General features: G+C 42.4%; 1 protein-coding gene across 2 annotated transcripts; it reads left to right on the forward strand.

The window, feature by feature from the left end:
• Positions 1-10,560: 10,560 nt before the first annotated feature.
• Positions 10,561-23,323, forward strand: LOC112257788 (arrestin red cell). 2 transcript variants are annotated; one of them, XM_024431624.2, is made up of 15 exons: positions 10,561-10,775; positions 14,913-14,943; positions 15,050-15,110; positions 15,329-15,373; positions 15,462-15,658; positions 16,394-16,453; positions 16,639-16,706; positions 16,870-17,090; positions 17,219-17,291; positions 17,519-17,656; positions 17,986-18,069; positions 18,493-18,516; positions 21,136-21,212; positions 21,713-21,767; positions 21,892-23,323. In XM_024431624.2, exons 1-15 carry the CDS (start codon positions 10,753-10,755, stop codon positions 21,977-21,979), a joined length of 1,245 nt encoding a protein of 414 aa, XP_024287392.1. In that variant the 5' UTR covers positions 10,561-10,752; the 3' UTR covers positions 21,980-23,323. The 2 variants fall into 2 exon arrangements, with proteins under 2 accessions (XP_024287392.1, XP_024287393.1); XM_024431625.2 differs by lacking the exon at positions 18,493-18,516 and having other exon boundaries at positions 10,562-10,775.
• The last annotated feature ends 175 nt before the right edge of the window (positions 23,324-23,498 follow it).

Raw genomic sequence — 23,498 nt, forward strand, 5'->3', positions numbered from 1 at the left:
AATAGCTTGATTTCCAAATATAAAGCTGAAGTTACCAGTGAATGCAGTTTTTCTGAACGAGAAACTGAATCTATTGAACACTTATTCTGTCATTGTTTACATATTGAAGTGTTCTGGACTGATACAAAACTATATCTTGGCAAAAGAAAATCTAAGTTTGACATTATTTTACTACACTGATTCCACAATTGAACTTGAGTACGTCAAATCTCTTTATTTCATTAGGATACACAAATCAACATTTATGAAGAAAAGGTCCCTTTATTTTCTGATTTGGAAAACTATTTAGAATCATTAAAACGTATACAAAAAAAATGTCCCAAAAAATGATTCACTACATGTCTGTATTAGAATTGATATGTGGATTTGTATTATTATTTTTTTCTTTCTATTTCTTTGTGGAATCCCTCTGGCTGTTCTGTTTTTGTGTTTTGCATGTTACTGTTTAATTTTAAAAATGTAAAAATATAAAGGGATTTTGTTTTGTATTATTAAGTAAGCAAGCATCCTGTAGGAAAGCAAAGTTCCACTCCATACTAAATCATGACATTTGAATTTACAGTTAGCTACTGTAATGTGGTAACGTCAAAGACTAGGAGTCACATTCTAGCCAAGTCAAGTGAGTAGGTTGTTCTTTGGCTGCTGGTACATTAATCTCAATAATTGTGAATCACAACCATTGGAAATGCTGATCTTTGACAGTCTGAGCACACAGTAGTTTAGTTGATGTCAAGCTCTTTATACTATTGGACCTTGCTGCATTTAGCAACGCTAGTATTTACACTAGTGTTGATAGGAAATAGCTTACAAAAAAAATAATGTCCTACGGAAGCCAGAAGTTAAATACAATTCAATTTCAATTTACTCGAAGAAAGAAAAAATTGTAATAGAAAATAAATTAAAGACTTTCCAAACGGGTGTCTGTTGTAGACCCAACTCCTCTCCATTTACCTCATGTCAAAATAAAAGTCCCACACGTGCACAATACCTGAAAAAAATAACTTGTTGGGGAATTGTATTTTGACATGAGGTAAGCAAATAGGAACTGACCTTGCTGAGGTACTGCATGGGTCTACAACAAACCAACTTTTGGAAATGCTGTTTAATTACACAATCTAGTAGATCTATTTTTTTAATCTCAAATTTCCCCCTGCAAAAGGACCAAGCCTAACGAAAATCGACAGATTAAGTTGAAATTGTATTTGATGTAATTTCCGGCGGACTATTCAGTTTTTTTTTCAAGCTTATTCCCAGCAATGCTATAGTGTGTAAATACTAGCATTGCAAAAAGCAGCTAAATTGGATATAGGTTGATGTTACCCATTAAAGTTAACATGCATTGTTTTCTTATTATTGTTCTCCAGGAAGATGAAATCCCAGGTGTTCTTTTCCTCTGAAGGAGATGACCTCATCTACAAAGACTGTATCCTCCTCCTACAGGCCTGTGTCACTCCTCAGCACCTTATCTAAAGTTGTTGAGACTGAGATTAGTGTTTTATCAACTTTAAGTATACCTTCTCAAGCATAAACTACGGAGACTGATACTGACATTATAGACCTTTTTGAGCACATCAAGCAGGAAAGTGAGAAGGGGAACTATACAGGTATGGTCATGTTAGACTTGCAAAAAGCATTTGACACTGGACAATGACATTCTTCTGATGAAACTGAAATGCATAGGTCTAAATGATATAGCAATGGATTGGTTTAGGTCTTACCTGACTTAACAGAACACAAGGATGTAATGTTATTAATGTTATAATAAATATCCTGTGGCGTACCGCATGGATCAATCTTAGGGCCACTCTTATTCCTTATATACTGTATGTCAATGATATGCCATCTGCAATAAAGTGCAAACTCATGCTTTATGCTGATGACTCAGCCCTATCAGGGAAGGGTACTGCTTATATAGAGGAGACCTCGAGTAAGGAATTGCATTCTGTTAGAGATTGGTTGGTTGACAGCAAAGTGTTGCTATATTTGGCCAAAACTGAATCTATTTATCCAGGCATTTGTCTGTGGAAGGTTTACTTTTGGACAAGATTGTCTAACTAAGAGAAACCACTCCACTGCCCCCTTGTGACATCTATGTTACATTTGTAATTTATTCTGAATGTATTACAAGGCTTACGTACTGGGCGAGTACATTTTTGAAGTAATCTGCCCATGTCAACAAGGATGATGACGAAACATCACGTGATTCCTGTGACTTGTTCAATTGCATACAGATAAGATCATTTTTTATAGACAAAGCTACAGTACAAGCTGTTTTCAGACAGGTCACACAGCCAGTCGTGTGTGTGCAAACGCACCAGCCGGGGGAGGCTTGCAAGCCGAAGAACACCATACCAACCGTGAAGCACGGGGGTGGCAGCATCATGTTGTGGGGGTGCTTTGCTACAGGACGGACTGGTGCACTTCACAAAATAGATGGCATCATGAGGCAGGAAAATTATGTGGATATATTGAACCAACATCTCAAGACATCAGTCAGTCAAAGCTTGGTCGCAAATGGGTCTTCCACAGGGACAATGACCCCAAGCATACTTCCACAGTTGGGGCAAAATGGCCTAAGGACAATAAGGTCAAGGTATTGGAGTGGCCATCACAAAGCCCTGACCTCAAGCCTATAGAAAATTTGTGGGCAGATCTGAAAAAGCCTGTGCGAGCAAGGAGGCCTACAAACAAGGCAATGCTACCAAATACTAATTGAGTGTATGAAAACTTCTGACCCACTGGGAATGTGATGAAATAAATGAAAGGTGAAATAAATCATTATCTCTACTATTATTCTGACATTTCACATTCTTAAAAAATAAAGTGGTGATCCTAACTGACCTAAGACAGAGAATTTTTACTAGGATTAAATATCAGGAATTGTGAAAAACTGAGTTTAAATTTATTTTGCTAAGGTGTATGTAAACTTCCAACTTCAACTGTATGTATGTATGTATTCAAAACTGTATTTTCCCTTCTGTCTTCAGGGAGGCAAAAACAAGATATTTGTGAATGTGATTGAAAGGATGTCTGTAGTCATTGGTGCCAAATCACTTTTTATTGATCGCAGACACACATTTAGAAGATGTTATTGCTGGTGTAGCGAAATGCATGTGTTCCTAGCTCTAACAGTGCAGTAATATCTAACAATGCACACAAATCCAAAAAGTAAAATAGTGGAATTAAGAAATATAGAAATATTAGGACGGGAAATGTCGTGGTCCGGAACGGTAGTGTATACAGTATATACACTGCATTTCAAAAGTTTGGGGTCACTTAGAAATGTCCTTGTGTTCCATGAAAACATACATGAAATGAGTTGCAAAATGAATAGAAAATATAGTCAAGACAAGGTTATAAATAATGATTTTTAATTGAAGTAATAATTGTGTCCTTCAAACTTTGCTTTCATCAAATAATTCTTCATTTGCAGCAATCACTACAGCCTTGCAGTGATTGCTCCTTCCACTACAGCCTTGCAGTGATTGCTCCTTCCACTACAGCCTTGCAGACCTTTGGCATTCTAGTTGTCAATTTGTTGAGGAAATCTGAAGAGATTTCACCCCATGCTTCCTGAAGCACCTGCCACAAGTTGGATTGACTTGATTGGCACTTTACGTACCATACGGCCTAGATGCTCCCACAACTCAAAAGGGTTGAGATCCGGTGACTGTGCTGGCCACTCCATTATAGACAGAATACCAGCTGACTGCTTCTTCCCTAAATCGTTCTTGCATAGTTTGGAGCTGTGCTTTGGGTCATTGTCTTGTTGTAAGAGGAAATTGGCTCCAATTAAGCTCCGTCCACAGGGTATGGCATGGGGTTGCAAAATAGAGTGATAGCCTTCCTTCTTCAAGATCCCTTTTACCCTGTACAAATCTCCCATTTTACCACCACCAAAGCACCCCCAGACCATCATATTGCCTCCACCATGCTTGACAGATGGCGTCAAGCACTCCTCTAGCATCTTTTCATTTTTTTTGCATCTCACGAATATTCTTCTTTGTGATCCGAACACCTCAAACTTCGTCTTTCCATAACACTTTTTTCACCATCTTCCTCTGTCCATTGTCTGTGTTCTTTTGCCCATCTTAATCTTTTCTTTTTATTGGCCAGTCTGAGATATGGCTTTTTCTTTGCAACTCTGCCTAGAAGGCCAGCATCCTAGAGTTGCCTCTTCAATGTTGAGACTGGTGTTTTGTGGGGGGCTGTTTAATGAAGCTGCCAATTGAGGACTTGGGAGGCGTCTGTTTCTCAAACTAGATACTCTAATGTACTTGTCCTCTTGCTCAGTTGTGCACCAGGTCCTCCCACTCTTCTTTCAATTCTGGTTAAAGGCAGTTTGCGCTGTTCTGTGAAGGCAGTAGTACACAGCGTTGCACGAGATCTTCAGTTTCATGGAATAGCCTTCATTTCTCAGAACAAGATTAGACTGACGAGTTTCAGAAGAAAGCTCTTTGTTTCTGGCCATTTTGAGCCTGTCATCGAACCCGCAAATGCTGATGCTCCAGATACACAACTAGTCTAAAGAAGACTAGTTTTATTGCTTCTTTAATCAGAACAAAAGTTTTCAGCTGTGCTAAATTAATTGCGAAAGGGTTTTCTCATGATCAATTGGCCTTTAAAAATGATACATTTGGATTTGCTAACACTACGTGCCATTGGAACACAGGGGGGATGGTTGCTGATAATGGGCCTCTGGACGCCTATGTAGATAATCCATTAAAAATCAGCCGTTTCCAGCTACAATAGTCATTTACAACATTAACAATGTCTACACTGTATTTCTGATCAATTTGATGTTATTTTAATGGACCAAAAAATTTGCTTTTCTTTCAAAAACATGGACATTTCTAAGTGACCCCAAACTTTTGAACGGTAGTATATACAGTATATGTGTGATTGGATGTATGGACAACATGGACAGTATATGGATAGAATATATAGTATATCTGAAGAATAGTATATGTACAGCAATAGTTAAATAGGATAGTCCTTGACTAGAATACAGTATATACATACGAAGTGGTTAAAACCGTATGTAAACATTATTAAAGTGACCAGTGTTACTTGACTATGTACATTTGACAGCAGCCTCTAAGCCTCTAGAGCAACTGGGTGGTAGCTGGGTAGTAACTAAAGTTCGGGGCAAGGTGGAGGGAGGTGGAGGCCGGCTAGTGATGACTATTTAATCTCAGCTCACTGGTCACGATAACAACACCCACCCGGAGCACTCGCTCCAGTAGGTATATCTCACTGGTCATCCCCAAAGCCAACACCTCCTTTGAACGCCTTTCCTTACAGTTCTCTGCTGCCAGTGACTGGAATGAATTGCAAAAATCGCTGAAGCTGGAGACTTACATTTCCCTCACTAACTTTAAACATCAGCTATCTGAGCAGCTAACCGATCGCTGCAGCTGTACATAGTCCATCTGTAAATAGCCCACCCAATCTACCTACCTCATCCCCATATTGTTTTTATTTACTTTGCTGCTCTTTTGCACATCAGTATCACTACTTACACCATCATCTACTCATCATCATCTGCTCATCTATCACTCCAGTGTTAATCTGCTAAATTGCAATTACTTTGCTACTATGGCCTATTTATTGCCTTACCTCCATGCCATTTGCACACACCGTATATAGACTTTCTTTTTTCTCTATTGTGTTATTAACTGTACGCTTGTTAATTCCATGTGTAACTCTGTGTTGTTGTTTCTGTCGCACTGCTTTGCTTTATCTTGGCCAGGTTGCAGTTGTAAATGAGAACTTGTTCTCAAGTTGTTTACCTGGTTAAATAAAGGTGAAATAAAAAATAAAAAACAGTCTGATGGCCTTGATATAAAAGCTGTTTTTCATTCTCTGTCCCAGGTTTGATACACCTGTACTGACCTCACCTTCTGGATGGTAGCGGGTGAACAGGCTGTGGTTTGGGCGGCTGAGGTCTTTGATGATCTTATTGGCCTTCCTGTTACACCGGATGCTGTAGATGTCCTGGAGGGCAGGCACCACACCCTGGAGAGCCCTGCAGTTGGGAGCGGTCCAGTTTCCGTTCCAGGCAGTGATACAGCCCGACAGGACGCTCTCAATAGTGTATCTGTACAAGTTTGTGATGGTCTTCGGGCACAAGGCAAATTTATTCAGCCTCCTGAGGTTGAAGAAGTGTTGTTGTGCATTCTTCACCACACTGTCTGTGTGGGTGGACCATTTAAGATTGTCAGTGATGTGTATGCTGAGGAACTTGAAGCTTTTCACCATCTCCACTTCAGCTCTGGCATTGTGGATGGGGGCGTGCTTCCTCTGCTGTCTCTTGAAGTCCACGATCATCTCCTTCGATTTGTTGACGTTGAGGGAGAGGTTATTTTCCTAGAAAAACTCCGCCAAGGCCCTCACCTCCTCTCTATAGGCTGTCTCATCATTGTTGGTTATCAGGCCTACCACTGTTGTGTCGTCAGCAAACCTGAGGATTGCGTTGGAGATGTGCGTGGCCACGCAGTCATAGGTGAACAGCAGTGGAGGCTGCTGAGCGGAGGACGGCTCTTAGTAGTGGCTGAAATGGAGTAAATGGAATGGTATCAAACATGTTTGATTTCATTCACTCCATTCCAGCTATTATTATGAGCCATCCTCCCCTCAGCAGCCTCCACTGGTGAACAGGGAGTACAGGAGGGGGCTGAGCACGCACCCTTGTGGGGCCCCTGTGTTGAGGATCAGCGTAGTGGAGGTGTTGTTGCCAACCTTTACCACCTGGGGGGGGGCGGCCCGTCAGGAAGTCCAGGATCCAGTTGCACAAGGCAGGGTTTCGGACCCAGGGCCCTAAGCTTAATGATGAGCTTGGAGGTTACTATGGTGTTGAAGACTGAGCTGTAGTCAATGAACAGCATTCTTACATAGGTATTCCTCTTGTCCAGATGAGATAAGGCAGTGTGCAGTGCAATGGCGATCATTCGTGGATCTATTGCAGTGGGTCTAGGATGTCGGGAAAGGTAGAGGTGATATGATCCTTGACTAGCCTCTCTAAGCACTTAATGTTGACAGAAGTGAGTGCTACAGGGCAATAGTAATGTAGTTCAGTTACTGATAACATGGTGGAGCCATGCATGTGATAATTATCTCCTCCTTAACCTATACTTCCTTTCTGTACTTACGTTTTAAACTGTACCAGGTCAGAAATATAATTTAGGTTTTTATATTTCTATAAGGATACACTCTAAGGATTATATATTTATGAATGATCATAAACTGATGAAATTCCCTCACTGTTCTCCAGGGATTCCTGATGAAATCAGACAATGAGGGAGAGATTAGAGTGAAGTGTTACATGTCAAGCTGCTCAGGTGAGCTTTCTTGTTTAAAGTCTTCATTTTGAATAATGTGCTGTCAGAGGCAAGTACAACCTTAAATAGGTTCTGACTCTTCCATGCCTAATTTTTATTTATTTTATTTATTTCACCTTTATTTAACCAGGTAGGCAAGTTGAGAACAAGTTCTCATTTACAATTGCGACCTGGCCAAGATAAAGCAAAGCAGTTCGACAGATACAACGACACAGAGTTACACATGGAGTAAAACAAACATACAGTCAATAATACAGTATAAACAAGTCTATATACAATGTGAGCAAATGAGGTGAGAAGGGAGGTAAAGGCAAAAAAGGCCATGGTGGCAAAGTAAATACAATATAGCAAGTAAAACACTGGAATGGTAGTTTTGTAATGGAAGAATGTGCAAAGTAGAAATAAAAATAATGGGGTGCAAAGGAGCAAAATAAAATAATTAATTAAATACAGTTGGGAAAGAGGTAGTTGTTTGGGCTAAATTATAGGTGGGCTATGTACAGGTGCAGTAATATGTGAGCTGCTCTGACAGTTGGTGCTTAAAGCTAGTGAGGGAGATAAGTGTTTCCAGTTTCAGAGATTTTTGTAGTTCGTTCCAGTCATTGGCAGCAGAGAACTGGAAGGAGAGGCGGCCAAAGAAAGAATTGGTTTTGGGGGTGACTAGAGAGATATACCTGCTGGAGCGTGTGCTACAGGTGGGAGATGCTATGGTGACCAGCGAGCTGAGATAAGGGGGGACTTTACCTAGCAGGGTCTTGTAGATGACATGGAGCCAGTGGGTTTGGTGACGAGTATGAAGCGAGGGCCAGCCAACGAGAGCGTACAGGTCGCAATGGTGGGTAGTATATGGGGCTTTGGTGACAAAACGGATTGCACTGTGATAGACTGCATCCAATTTGTTGAGTAGGGTATTGGAGGCTATTTTGTAAATGACATCGCCAAAGTCGAGGATTGGTAGGATGGTCAGTTTTACAAGGGTATGTTTGGCAGCATGAGTGAAGGATGCTTTGTTGCGAAATAGGAAGCCAATTCTAGATTTAACTTTGGATTGGAGATGTTTGATATGGGTCTGGAAGGAGAGTTTACAGTCTAACCAGACACCTAAGTATTTGTAGTTGTCCACGTATTCTAAGTCAGAGCCGTCCAGAGTAGTGATGTTGGACAGGCGGGTAGGTGCAGGTAGCAATCGGTTGAAGAGCATGCATTTAGTTTTACTTGTATTTAAGAGCAATTGGAGGCCACGGAAGGAGAGTTGTATGGCATTGAAGCATGCCTGGAGGGTTGTTAACACAGTGTCCAAAGAAGGGCCGGAAGTATACAGAATGGTGTCGTCTGCGTAGAGGTGCATCAGGGAATCACCAGCAGCAAGAGCGACATCGCTGTTGTATACAGAGAAAAGAGTCGGCCCGAGGATTGAACCCTGTGGCACCCCCATAGAGACTGCCAGAGGTCCAGACAACAGGCCCTCCGATTTGACACACTGAACTCTGTCTGAGAAGTAGTTGGTGAACCAGGCGATACAGTCACTTGAGAAACCAAGGTTGTTGAGTCTGCCGATAAGAATGTGGTGATTGACAGAGTGGAAAGCCTTGGCCAGGTCGATGAATACAGCTGCACAGTATTGTCTCTTATTGATGGCGGTTATGATATCATTTAGGACCGTGAGCGTGGCTGAAGTGCACCTATGACCAGCTCGGAAACCAGATTGCATAGCGGAGAAGGTACAGAGGGATTCGAAATGGTCTGTGATCTGTTTGTTAACTTGGCTTTCGAAGACCTTAGAAAGGCAGGCTAGGATAGATATAGGTCTGTAGCAGTTTGGGTCTAGAGTGTCTCCCCTTTGAAGAGGGGGATGACCGCGGCAGCTTTCCAATCTTTGGGGATCTCAGACGATACGAAAGAGAGGTTGAATAAGCTAGTAATAGGGGTTGCAACAATTTCGGTGGATAATTTTAGAAAGAGAGGGTCCAGATTGTCTATCTCGGCTGATTTGTAGGGGTCCAGATTTTGCAGCTCTTTCAGAACATCAACTATCTGGATTTGGGTGAAGGAAAAATGGGGGCGGCATGGGCAAGTTGCTGTGGGGGGTGCAGGGCCCTTGACCGGGATACGGGAAGGCAGGTGGAAAGCATGGCCAGCCGTAGAAAAATTCTTATTGAAATTCTCAGTAATCGTGGATTTATCGGTGGTGACAGTATTTCCTAGCCCCAGTGCAGTGGGCAGCTGGGAGGAGGTGCTCTTATTCTCCATGGACTTTAGTGTCCCAGAACTTTTTGGAGTGTGTGCTACAGGATGCAAATTTCTGTTTGAAAAAGCTAGCCTTTGCTTTCTTAACTACCTGTGTATATTAGTTTCTAACTTCCCTGAAAGTTGCATATCGCGGGGGATATTCGATGCTAATGTAGTACGCCACAGGATGTTTTTGTACTGGTCAAGGGCAGTCAGGTCTGGAGTGAACCAAGGGTAGTAATTTATTTAACTTTGTCTCCTCGGTAAGAAAAGCACCACTTATTTTTAAAATTAGGAATCCAATGTGCCATTTGTTTATTTCTGTGTTTACGTGACTAATGCTACTACTTTTTGGAAAATGTGTTGTATATCTGTTCCTGGTTCTAATTTTTTTGAATAGGGCATGCTTATTTAAGATGGTGAGGAAAGCACTTTTAAAGAATAACCAGGCATCCTCTACTGACGGAATGAGGTCGATATCCTTCCAGGATACTCTGGCCAGGTCGATTAGAAAGGCCTGCTCGCTGAAGTGTTTTAGGGAGCATTTGACAGTGATGAGGGGTGGTCGTTTGACCGCAGACCCATTACGGACGCAGGCAATGAGGCAATGATCGCTGAGATCCTGGTTGAAGACAGCAGAGGTGTATTTGGAGGGCAGTTCGGTTAGGATGATATCTATGAGGGTGCCCGTGTTTACGGTTTTGGGGTTGTACCTGGTAGGTTCATTGATAATTTGTGTGAGATTGAGGGCATCAAGTTTAGAATGTAGGATGTAATAGTTGTCATCTACAATTAACTTATTTCCAGAATGTTCATATATAATAGTGTAGAACAGGAAATGTTTCACTATACTGTAAAAAAAATATAACATTTTTTTTTAAAGGAGCTCTGTTCTACACATTGCAATTCTGTTTGCAATGCTCTGAACGTTGCATCCCCAAAAGCACTACCATTTGGGCGTAGCGCCTTCTGATAGTGCGTAGGTATTGCGCAATGCTACAGTACTCTTCCCCAAAAGCGCATCTTTATTGCTGCACGGATCGGATGAGTTCCTGCTTTTGCGGAAGCGAAATTGCTAGCGCTAGAGAGCAAATAAGCTTGCAAGGGTGGAAGAAAAGACACCATAAAATTAAGTGAAAAAAATAGGAAAAATACATCCATCTACCGAAAGCCCGTCGAGGAGATGGGGGATAAGGCCGGCACCAGGTAAGGATGAATTCCCCCGCAATCTCGTATTTGCTGGTGCCTTGTGTGGAGGCGAGGGTACAGCGAGCTAGTTACACTAGCATTTGAGCTAACTAGCGAGACATTGGACTACTCAGCCTTCTCCACATGCATCAACATCATATTGGTATTTACTAAGGCAAGAAGAGGACCTAGCTGTTTAATTAAACATTGGAGAGTAGCTAGATTATTAAGACAAAACTCCTATACTCGTAACATTTCGTTGATCGTGTTTTTATTACAGTATACAAAACAGAAACAGGTAGACCCGTGTGTTCCCTAGCTAGTTAGCAGCGGTAACTAGCTAGAATTGTTCGCGCGGGAGACTTCGCTTTCCTCTTGAATGCCTTGTACATACTAATGGCGATATCATCTTTGTAGTTTTAACAAACATGTTCTAACAGCTAGCTGCAGGGTGGGGTCAGCTTTGATGGCCAGCGTGGTGTGTGGGTTAAGTTCTCTCACACCAAAAACAAGCTAGCTCAAAATGAATAAATGAGCTGACCATATGATTGATAGCTATGCTGTTTTGAGTAAACGAGCGTATAATTAGCCGTCGTTTCTCTTGTTTGACACAAGTGTTGAATGTTGATGATTATTTGTCCCTCATCAGTGACGTATATTTGACGTAGGTTTTACGCATAATCGCCCACATTGTACTTTTATAAATATCCTGCATGGAAATGTAAACAAACAAGCACACACTTCTGTCCAGCTATTGATATCATGTGCCATACACGTGATGGTTACTGTATATAGCATGATGTTGTAAAGCCGCTGCTGTGCACTGTCCATATCAGGCCAGGGCAATTTACCATGCAACTATTCATACACTTGCCTGCCTGACACATTTGATCACTTCAAAGTATTTTGCTCTTGGTAATCAGCTGCTTGCATCTGCCTCAGTATGTACAGTCTGACTCTGAGCAACTGTACTTCCCCACTAGGTTATTTTGGATCAGTGTCTTCTGCAAGTGACTAAATAATGTGGAATAGAGTTGGTGGTTGTGCAGCATGATTCACTACTGACATTAATTGATTTGATGTTGAAATTCCTTGGTTATTCTGCTGTGGGCAGAGTCCCTTTATTCACAATAGTTTGAAATAAATGGTCAGGTTGTGTTTAGGGTCAAGGTCCTGTGGTTGAGAAAGTCCAGGTTAATAGATGATTTTTGTGTTGTGGTCTCTGAAGCGTCAGCAGCACTGGCAAAAGGTAGTGGGCCTGTGGCGTGTTTGAGGGGTCGTGTTTGGCTGATATCTGGTGGTGAGGTATGAAATATACCACTGGCTCGTAAATGAAGAGACGGCAGAGCTCTAGGCCAAGGAGATCCAAACTGAGTGTTTGCAGAGAAGACACATTCACCCTGGACCTGTGCTAAGGGGATATGCACCATGTAGTCTCAGAAACCCAGACCCTAGCTTGCTAGCTACTATTTGTATCCGGGGGATGTGGGCAATGAGCGGATAAGGCAGTGAAGTACACTGAACAAACCTATAAACGCAACATTTAAAGTCTTTGTCCCATGTTTCATGAGCTGAAATAAAAGATCCCTGAAATTTTCCAAATGCACAAAATACTTATTTCTTTCAAATTCTGTGCCCAAATTTGTTAACATCCCTGTTAGTGAGCATTTCTCCTTTGCCAAGATAATCCGTCCACTTGACAGGTGTGGCAAATCAAGGAGTTGATTAAATAGCATGATCATTAAACAGGTGTACCTTGTGCTGGGGACAATAAAAGGCTACTCTAAAATGTGCAGTTTTGTCTCACAGATGTCTCAAGTTTTGAGGGAGTGTGCAATTGGCATACTAACTACAGGAATGTCCACCATAGCTGTTGCCAGATAATTGAATGTGCATTTCTCTACTATAAGCCGCCTCCAACGTCATTTTAGAAAATTTGGCAGTGCAGACCACGTGTATGGCGTCGTGTGGGCGAGCGATTTGCTGATGTCAACCAGTGCTTCATTTGTAAATCGGGAGGTGCCGGAAACAAAAAGTGAGCGCACGATGGGGGTGACCTGGGGAGCTCTGAGGTACCGGAACGCATGAGGGGAGGCGGGGTTGAGGAATTAACGAAGAGGCAACTCGATTGAACTTAGATTGCCTTTATTTAAATTTTTACATTGCAAAAAGTGACAATTATTTTTAATTCCACGAGAAGTATCCGGCCAAATATGTTCTGTAACGAAACAGTCCAGATCCTGTTCCGGCAGGATATGGCAGGATATGCCTCAAATTAATCACTGATGTCAAAATTTTGAACAGAGTGCCCATGGTGGGGTTATGGTGTGGGCAGGCATAAGCTACCGACAACAAACACAATTGCATTTTATCGTTGGCAATTTGAATGCACAGATATACCCCTGAGGCCATTTTTTTTAGGTGTCTGTGAACAACATATGCATATATATATTCCCAGTCATGTAAAATTCATTGATTTAGGGCCTAATGAATTTATTTCAATTGATTGATTTCCTCATATGAACTGTAACTCAGTAAAATCTCTGACATTTTTGCATGTTATTTATATTTTTGTTCAGTATAGTTCCACTATTTCAAACTGACATTTTATCGTACAGATTTATAAGCCAGAACATCAAGCACATTGTGGGAGGCAACCTTGCTGTCTATATAGAGAATGCACCATGCTCTGTGTCCACTACACACTCACTAAGGTTAAATAATATATAAGTCAAACTTAGTACCCTATGCTGCTAGTGTGCTTATGTTCTCCATCACTGGTGGGAAAGAGTGGAGCATTCACCTTCCTCCCCTAGTCTTGCTCAGAAATAGACTAGTCAGTGGTCCCCCTTCATTCCCATATTGTCAATGAATTGTTGACTTGTCCTTATCAGACAGTGGCAGTAACTGGGAGGTTCGATGCAAAGATATTCGATCTAGATATTTTCATTTATGACAGAGACAATAGTTGTTCAATGCTCGCCAGTTAATATCCTCTTTCCTCTTACACACACACACTGTGTTACACCTCGCCACATTCCCAATGGTTAGAACATGGTGCCTGGGACTCCTGAGTGGCGCAGCGGTCTAAGGCACTGCATCGCAGTCACTACAGACCTGGGTTCAATCCCAGGCTATGTCGGAACCGGCCGCTACCGGGAGACCCATGAGGCGGCGCACAATAGACCCAGCGTCATCCGGGTTAGGAGAGGGTTTGGCTGGCTGGGATGTCCTTGTCCCATCGCGCTCTAGTGACTCCTTGTGGCGGGCTGGGCGCATGCACACTGACTTCGGTCACAAGTTATAAGGTGTTTCCTCCACCACATTGGTGTGGCTGGCTTCTGGGTTAAGCGAGCAGTGTGTCAAGAGTCAGCTTGGCAGGGTTGTGTTTCGGAGGACGCATGACTCTCGCCCTTCGCCTCTCCTGAGTCCATAAGGCAGTTACAGCGATGGGACAAGACTGTAACTACCAATTGGGGAGATAAGGGGTAAAAAGTAAAAACTTTCAAACATCTGAAAGCCAAAGGTTAATTTTGTTAATTTGGCCGCAGTGTAGGTTTGTGGTCAGTTGTTATATTGAAATGTCACACGCATTTACTTTTACTTGTACTTTTATGCAGGCTCTATTTTAATCAACATACCTTTATTCATGTATCTCTGTTTCCTTATGACAGCGTGAAGTAGTATCACAACCTGTCCAGTAGATGGCAAGGTGTAGGACTGTTCAAAGCATTGAAAATCATATCCGGATTCTGTTATCTTGATGTTGTGGTATATGGATCAGAATGAAAAACCTTCTCAACAGCCAGATCGATCTGATCCTGAATAGCAAAAAAGAGGATTAGAGTCCGGATCATTCTGATCCAGATATAGAGTTTGGAAAAACTGGGCCCAGAGGTGTAAAAATCACACCCTGTACTTTATAGGGGCCTCAAACTCAACTCTGGACCTCAAAGCCAGTTCCACTGCTTTGTTTCATTGTTCCCCTCTAATCAGGGAGCTGGGACACCAGGTGGGTGCAATTAGTTATCAGGTAGAACAGACCCAGCAGGCTCTGGACCTCTTAGGTTAAGAGTTGAATACCCCCTGTTATAAACTAGATCTTCCTGCTTGATAATCTCTTTCTCGCTTTCTATTTTCCTTATCCTTTCCCAGAGTCTTTAAGAAGTCAAGCCCCAACTGCAAGGTAAAGGACATGAGTATTGCATTTTTAGTTGTATCCTTTGATGCTTGACTTTGTTATTCATTGTGATATATTTGTCTAAGTACCTCTACTTCCCTCCTGTCTGCAGGTCACAGTATACCTGGGAAAGAGAGACTTTGTGGATCACCTTGACCAGGTGGACCCAGTCGGTAGGTGTAGGATGATCAATGAATTTACTGGTTAGAGCAGTGGTTCCCAAACTGGGGGCTCGCCCCCTAGTCGGGGTCACGAGGGGTCGGCAATGGGGGAGCGAGGAATCAGATGATCACTCCTAAAACGGCCAAATTCTTGTGTTTGTAAATAGTGTTTCAAACAATTAATATTGTCTCAGCAAAACCTCACCTCTTTACATTTTCCTTTCTTACAGATGGTGTGATCCTAGTGGACCCTGAGTATCTGAAAGACAGGAAAGGTATGGCGTCTTCCTCGTTCTCTACACAGTTTTGTCTCCTCAATGGTTTGACATTTGATATCACCCTCTTCAAATCCCTCCTCCCCAGTGTTTGTGACCCTGACGTGTGCGTTCCGCTACGGCCGTGAGGACCTGGACGTGCTGGGCCTGTCTTTCCGGAAAGATCTGTACATCTCCACCTTCCAGGCCTTTCCCCCCATCGCAGAGGAACGCAAAGCCAACAGCCGCCTGCAGGAGAGACTACTGAAGAAACTGGGCCAGCAGGCACACCCCTTCTACTTCACTGTGAGTCAAGAAGACACCCACACGCACCAGACCTGGGTTCAAATACTATTTAGGGCAGGGATGGGCAATGTTGATAGGGGTGGGGGCCACATACACTTTGCCATAGGGTGGAGGCAAATGTTTGCAGTTTTTAAATGATAACTGATGATCAATGGGCCTCACGCTGGTCAGTAATTCAATCATGCTTACTACAAGTTTAGATAGCTGGCCGCTAGACTAACTTACAAATCCCCCAAAAATGAGTGACTGATGATGCACAACCAAATTTCGAAAATTGCACATTGTGTATTCTATTATTCTAACTATCAATGTTTTTATTATTATTATTTATTTATTTTTAAAGTATTTTATTTTGAATTGGTCTGCGACCTGCGTGCAGCCAGTTGCTCATCCATGATTTAGGGTATTTAAATAGTGTTGAATATTGGAATGTATTTGGAAATACACTTGGAAAGTATTTTAAAATGCACTCCCATGCATTTAATCTAGGTATTTGAAATGGGTATTTGAAAATACTTTCAAATTGTAGGCCGCTTATAGCAGAGTATTTGAAAATACTTTGAATAGAAGTAGTTGTTTCTAGCCACATTATTTGAAAATACTCAAATACACAGAAAAAAGTATTTAAATGATCAAATACACGTGTGTATGAACCCAGGTCTGACTGACACACACACACATATACTTTGAGCCTGTAAAATAATACCAACAATATGGCAACTGTGTCTGTCTCAGATTCCCCAGAACCTGCCGTGCTCAGTCACCTTACAGCCAGGACCAGAGGACACAGGGAAGGTACAGAAGCTTCAGCAGCACTTTATGCAAACGTACACATTATAATATATGACTCCTATCTAAACGTAGGAATTTTCATGCCTGTAGAGTCAACAATTCAGACCCACATCACACTAATAATGCCTATTCTATAATTGATGTTTCTGTCTCTCCTCTTTTCCTTTCCTCCACCTTTCCCTCTTTAGGCATGTGGGGTTGACTTTGAGATCAGAGCGTTCTGTGCCAAATCGATAGAGGAGAAGATTCACAAACGGTACGAAAACCATTTTACTTTGTGTGTGTGTGTCTTCTGCAGGAGCTGTTTAGGGTCTGTGGTCCTTGAAAGTGTGTGATATGCATGTCTATTCTCTGTGTGTTTTTAGTTAGTCAGCAAAGGTGGTGATCTGTACAGAATAACGTGTGTGTGTGTTGTGTAGGAACTCTGTGCGGCTGGTGATCCGTAAGGTGCAGTATGCCCCAGAGAAGCCTGGGCCTCAGCCCATGGTGGAGACCACACGGAGCTTCCTCATGTCGGACCGCTCACTACACCTGGAGGCCTCTCTGGATAAAGAGCTCTACTACCATGGAGAACCCATCAGCGTGAACGTTCATGTCACCAACAACTCCACCAAGACTGTCAAAAGACTCAAAATCTCAGGTACTTGTCTACCCGTCTTTAATCAAAGTTTCCTCAATCATGTTTTTTATGACTCTAGGCTCTATTCACTCTTCTCCATTCAGTTTTTGTGTGTGTGTGGTTAACTCTTTCTATCCCTCGCTCTCTAGTGCGACAGTATGCTGATATCTGTCTGTTCAGTACGGCTCAGTACAAGTGTCCAGTGGCTCAGGTGGAGGCAGAGTGAGTATTTTACCTGACTATTATGCCTACATCTCTTGTTACTTTGTTTCTCCTTTGCCTTTCCTTTTATACATGATTCCATTTATCCTTTTTCAGGCTTCCAAGACATCTCTCTTAATAATGTCTAGCTTGTGATCTTATGTTTTCCCAAACCTTATTGTCCAGATCTATTGAAATTCCAGTTATGGCCCAGGTGTGCTGATAAGTGTGTGTGTTCCTCTCCTCAGTGACCAGGTGTCGTCTAGCTCTACGTTCTGTAAGGTGTACACCCTCACACCCACGCTAGACAAGAACCGGGAGAAGAGAGGCCTTGCCCTGGATGGAAAGCTCAAACACGAGGACACCAACCTGGCCTCCAGCACCATGTATGTTGACCCGCATGTACACACACATCTGCCCTCCAGCACTGTGTTGACGATGACCGACGCACACTCACACAAACGCTGTAGTCTGGCATCCAGGACCGTGTTAGATAACAAGAACACTCACTAGCCCTCACTATTGCGAGATATCACACACCACACACTCTAACTTGGCCACCCTACAAGTTTACATACACATGCTAGGGTAGAGGTTGAGCTCGTAAATGCATTGTGATTTATGTTTGAGCACAGCACCCTAGAAGATGCAAGAACCCATTCCTTACTGAGAACCTTTTTCATCTTTCTTTTGCTCGTGTGTGTGTGTGTTTCAGTGTTAAGGATGTGACTAACAAGGAGGTTCTTGGAATCCTGGTGTCCTACAGGGTCAAAGTCAAACTGGTAATATCTCGTGGAGGGTGAGTTCTACAGGAGTCAGTGGTCAATATTAATATGCATGGTGTATGGGGGGGATTATGTGCAGGTCCTCACACACCCACACTCACAAACTTTTACTGACCAAAGACATGCTGTATTCTACAAACACAGACAAGCACATACTCAAAAACACATTTACTCTCCCTCCTGTCTCATACACACGAACACTCCTGATACTCTGCCACTCCAACGCGTGTATAAACTCTGTAATCACGTCTGCCAGACCCTCACTAGTCGCCATTCTTTGTCGTCTCCCCTCTCGGTTGCGGTTGCCTTGGTTTTGAGTTTTCGCCTCATTTCATCTCTCCCCTCCTGTGGCTCGTCTCTCCGCTCCTGTGTTTGTCCGCCCGTCTGTGCATCTCTCTCTCCATCCGTGCGTCTGCTCCTGCGTTGGGTCGTGTCAGGCTGCTGAGTGGCGTGTTAGAAAGGTAATATGATATCCCAGCCGCCACCTGCGTGTATGTGGTGATCTTACACCCTATAGCCATCTGTGTGTGTGGTGATCTTACGCCCTATAGCCATCTGTGTGTGTGGTGATCTTACGCCCTATAGCCATCTGTGTGTGTGGTGATCTTACGCCCTATAGCCATCTGTGTGTGTGGTGATCTTACGCCCTATAGCCATCTGTGTGTGTGGTGATCTTACGCCCCACCGCCATCTGTGTGTGTGTGGTGATCTTACACCCATCGCCATCTGTGTGTGTGTGTGTTTGGTGATCTTACGCCCTATCGCCATCTATGTGTGTGGTGATCTTACGCCCTATCGCCATCTGTGTGTGTGGTGATCTTACGCCCTATCGCCATCTATGTGTGTAGTGATCTTACGCCCCACCGCCATCTATGTGTGTGCAGTGATCTTACGCCCCACCGCCGTGTGTGTGTGTGTGGTGATCTTACGCCCTATCGCTATCTGTGTGTGTGTGTTTGGTGATCTTACTCCCCACCGCCATCTGTGTGTGTGTGGGGTGATCTTATGCCCTATCGCCATCTGTGCCTCTTAAGTGTGTGTGAGTGTGATGATTTTACATACCAGCTATTGTGTGTGTCAAATCTCACCTGCAGCTGCTAAGATCCTTTATAACTGCAGCCGTCCCAGTCTTCTACCTTTCTGAGTCAGAGTCCTAACCCTAAGGATGGTGTGAGGTTTCATAAGGCTGTTGCGCAAAGCCACACTCATAATTCCATGCTGAGTTATCAATGCAGTGTTGAGGGTAATGAGGCTTGAATATAATAACACTGCACGTCTTGGTGTTTAGGCTTTGATTTACGGCAATTCATTGGTTATTACTAAAAAAATAACTTATGTAAAATAAAGTGCAACCCAGCACGGAAGAGTTCCAATTGGGTGAGAAAAACAATTGACAGCAAAGGAGGGTTGATGTGCTTTATTTCCCCCTTCACTGATCAAACATGTCACGGATCACTATTTCCTATGGGTTGTTTCCTGTCAGATATTGGATTATTCATGGTGCAATAGTATATCATCATATGTACAGTACCAGTCAAAAGTTTGGACACCTACCCATTCCAGGGTTTTTCTTTATTTTTACAATTTTCTACATTGTAGAATAATAGTGAAGACATCAAAACTATGAAATAACACATATGGAATCATGTAGTAACCAAAAAAAGTGTTAAACAAATCTATATATATGAGATTCTTCAAAGTAGCCACACTTTGCGTTGATGACAGCTTTGCACACTCTTCACATTCTCTCAATGAGCTTCATGAGGTACATGAGGTCACCTGAAATGCATTTCAATTAACAGGTGTGCCTTGTTAATTTGTGGAATTTCTTTCCTTCTTAATGCATTTGAGCCAATCAGTTGGGTTGTGACAAGGTAGGGGTGGTATACAGAAGATATCCCTATTTGGTAAAAGACCAAGTCCATTTTATGGCAAGAACAGCTCAAATAAGCAAAGAGAAACAACAGTCCATCATTATTTTAAGACATGAAGGTCAGTCATTCCGGAAAATTAAGAACTTTGAACGTTTCTTCAAGTGCAAAACAATAACCATCAAGCGCTATGATGATACTGGCTCTCATGAGGACCGCCACAGGAAAGAAAGGATAAGTTCATTAGTTACCAGCCTCAGAAATTGCAGCCCAAATAAATGCTTCAGAGTTCAAGTAACAGACGTCTCAACATCAATTCAGAGGAGACTGCTTGAATCAGGCTTTCATGGTCGAATTGCTGCAAAGAAACCACTAAAGGACACCAATAAGAAGAAGAGACGTGCTTGGGCCAAGAAACATGAGCAATGGACATTAGACTGGTGGAAATCTGTTCTTTGGTCTGATGAGTCCAAATGTGAGATTTTTGGTTCCATGTGTGGTTCCCACAGTGAAGCATGGAGGTGCTTTGCTGGTGACACTGTCAGTGATTTATTTAGAATTCAAGGCACACTTAACCAGCAAGGCTACCACAGCATTCTGCAGCAATACGCCATCCCATCTGTTTTGCGCTTAGTGTGACTATCATTTGTTTTTCAACAGGACAATGACCCAACACACCTCCAGGCTGTGGAAGGTCTAGGAGAGTGATGGAGTGCTGCATCAGATGACCTGGTCTCCACAATCACCCGAACTCAACCCAATTGAGATGGTTTGGGATGAGTCGGACTGCAGAAAGAAGGAAAAGCAGCCAACAATTGCTCAGCATATGTGGGTTCTCCTTCAAGACTGTTGGAAAAGCATTCCAGGTGAAGCTGGTTGAGAGAATGCCAAGTGTGCAAAGCTGTCAAAGGAAAAGGGTGGCTACTTTGAAGAATCTCATATCAAATATATTTTGATTTAACTTGTTTTGGTTACTACAAGATTCCATATGGGTAATTTAATAGTTTCGATTGTCTTCACTATTATTCTACAATGTAGAAAACAGTAAAAATATTGAAAAGCTCTTGAATGAGTATGTGTCCAAACTTTTGACTGGTACTGTACATATGGATGTTTCCATAGAATAACAATCAAATTGTTATTGATTGACATGCTTATTATTGATCCTATGTAATCAATGGATCTTGTTTATATTCTGTGCGTTTCCAGAGATGTGTCGGTGGAGCTGCCCTTCGTCTTAATGCACCCTAAACCCACAGAACTGCCCATATCCCGCCCACAGTCAGGTACCTACAGACTTCTACCACCTCTCCAGAAGCCCACTATCAAGGCTTTATCTTAGTACTTTGGATGCATCTCAGTTCCTCTCTTCTCCTTCCCTTCATTTGCACTGAATTGAGAGTTGAACAAATCCTCTCTGACAAGCTTCTGCCATATTCTTCCATATTACATTCACATAGCCAAACATTTAGATCAGTTCAAATTAAGAGCGGAAGATGAGTACTTTCGAAGCTTGCTTTTTTAGACTGATTGGGAAGCAGTGAATTGTGTAGTGGAAACTTCTACTAGGCCTATGCAGTGTCTGAAAAGGGTTTGAAAATGGACACAGTCTTGTGAAATATTTGTCAGTAGTTTAGTTCAGCCCTGGACAACAGTCCCTCACATACAAGCCCCTCAAATACATCATCTCACTCTGGTATTTCCTGCCTGTAAGTTGCCATGGAGACACTAAGCTGTTCCCATGGTGACGTCACGCTGACATTTCATTATCTGTGTGTTCTAACAGCTGTGCCGGATTCGGACCCTCCCATCGACACCAACCTGATAGAATTTGAAACAAAGTGAGTATTCTTCTGGTCTGTCTGGCCATTGTAAGCACTGCTGCTTTACTATGATCAGAGACCCTAAGACTATTCCGTCAGATCTAAAACACTCCATGTTTCCTTGTTGCTTCTCGTCCTGCAGTTTCTCCCAAGACGACGACTTTGTGTTCGAGGACTTTGCTCGCCTGCGGCTCAAAGGAATGGCTGACGACAAGGACGACGACTGCTAGAGCTCACGTGTGTGTGTGTATGTATGTATGTATATATATAATACACACACACACACAGTGGAATGAAGGCATGTGGACGGAGAGATGTGGTGGCCTCGTGGTCTGCTGAAAAGATGTCACTCAGTGTTCATTTGGGGGGTGGGAAACACAGCACCATGTAAATGGACTTAATGTTGTGCCATGGCGATGCTGACTGATTGAAATGTCATGGCTGTTCACACCGAGGAAGAAATAGTGCCATTAAAAAGGAAGCGGGCTTTATATCATTTTTCCACCAATAATGATTTAAATAAGTATTTCTACAAATATTGATCACCTTGGTCAAGTATTGATATAAAACAAAGTTGAGTACCTGCTTAAGAGGGGAGAGAAGGGAAAACAGACTGACACCTTTCATCTGCCCCATCTTTTCATTCCTCTGAAATTCTACCATGTCATCCATTCTGTAAAAAAACATGTTTTAGAGGAAGTTTGATTCACCCTCTTCTGCAATATGAGGACAGACTATACACTACCACTTAAGTAAATGTGCACAATCTGGACCCTCACTGTAAAGCCTAGGGCACGCGTATTCAACTCTTACCCTACGAGGTCTGTAGCCTGCTGGTTTTCTGATCTACCTGATAATTAATTGCACCTGCCTGGTGTACCAGATCTAAATCAGTCCCTGATTAAAAGGGAACAATGAAAACAAGCAGTGGCACTGGCTTCGAGGTCCATAGTTGAGTTTGAAGGGCCTAGGGATACTCCTTATAGTCCGCCTCAATGCAGCAGCATGACGTTCACTTCCCCATTTCGCTCAGACACTTGCACATGGTCTAAGAGCATGAATAATTTCTCTCCTGTGCTAAATTCCAAATCATCAACCCCTCCATTGGCACTGAAAGGACTGGATAGGTGTATGTAATGTAGGAAAATTCAAACTAACCAATCAGAAGGCAGGGTGAAGCAATTACCATAATAGCCATACCTAGCCGATCCGAGAAGTGCCTAGTGACAGGGCTAGCTATGGGTCAGTTTGAGATTCAGCATCACCTTGGCAGTGCAACAGCAGTACCAATGGAGCATATTTTTCAGCAGTGCTATGAACTGTTGTTTTGCTTCTATGGGGTACCTGTTCACAGCTCTGCTAAGTGTGAATATTTAGAAGTGTTGCCACTGAGCTGAGTGCCATAATGTCTACAGGAAGGATACTGATATGATTTTGGTGGAACATGACAGGAAACAATGAATATTATTACTACTGTGTCATTACCATGATTATTCTCAATCATTTAAGGAAAAAATTGTTTGCCATTTGTTTTTCAGAATTTTAATTTTTTTATTAAAGGCAAAATGAATTCACCTAAATTGTCGTAGATCGTTTGTACTTTCTACTAAGTCTCACATCCACAGACAGAAAAAGTTATTCGAGCAATTGACAAGATACATTATCCAAAAATGGTCATGGACTTCCTTGTCAGAAGCTCAAAGTGCAATTTCTTTATCAACAATGTTAGAGTTCAATTTGATTTGCACA

This window comes from Oncorhynchus tshawytscha, linkage group LG09 (assembly GCF_018296145.1).
Source record: "Oncorhynchus tshawytscha isolate Ot180627B linkage group LG09, Otsh_v2.0, whole genome shotgun sequence".
Taxonomy (NCBI): domain Eukaryota; kingdom Metazoa; phylum Chordata; class Actinopteri; order Salmoniformes; family Salmonidae; genus Oncorhynchus; species Oncorhynchus tshawytscha.

Excerpts from the sequence above, each read along its gene's own strand:
- LOC112257788 (XM_024431624.2), top strand. The coding sequence starts at position 10,753 with ATGGGGGATAAGGCCGGCACCAG. Across the intron at positions 16,707-16,869 it reads GAGGAGAAGATTCACAAACG|GAACTCTGTGCGGCTGGTGA; the intron begins GTACGAAAACCA and ends TGTGTTGTGTAG. Across the intron at positions 17,091-17,218 it reads CAAAAGACTCAAAATCTCAG|TGCGACAGTATGCTGATATC; the intron begins GTACTTGTCTAC and ends CTCGCTCTCTAG.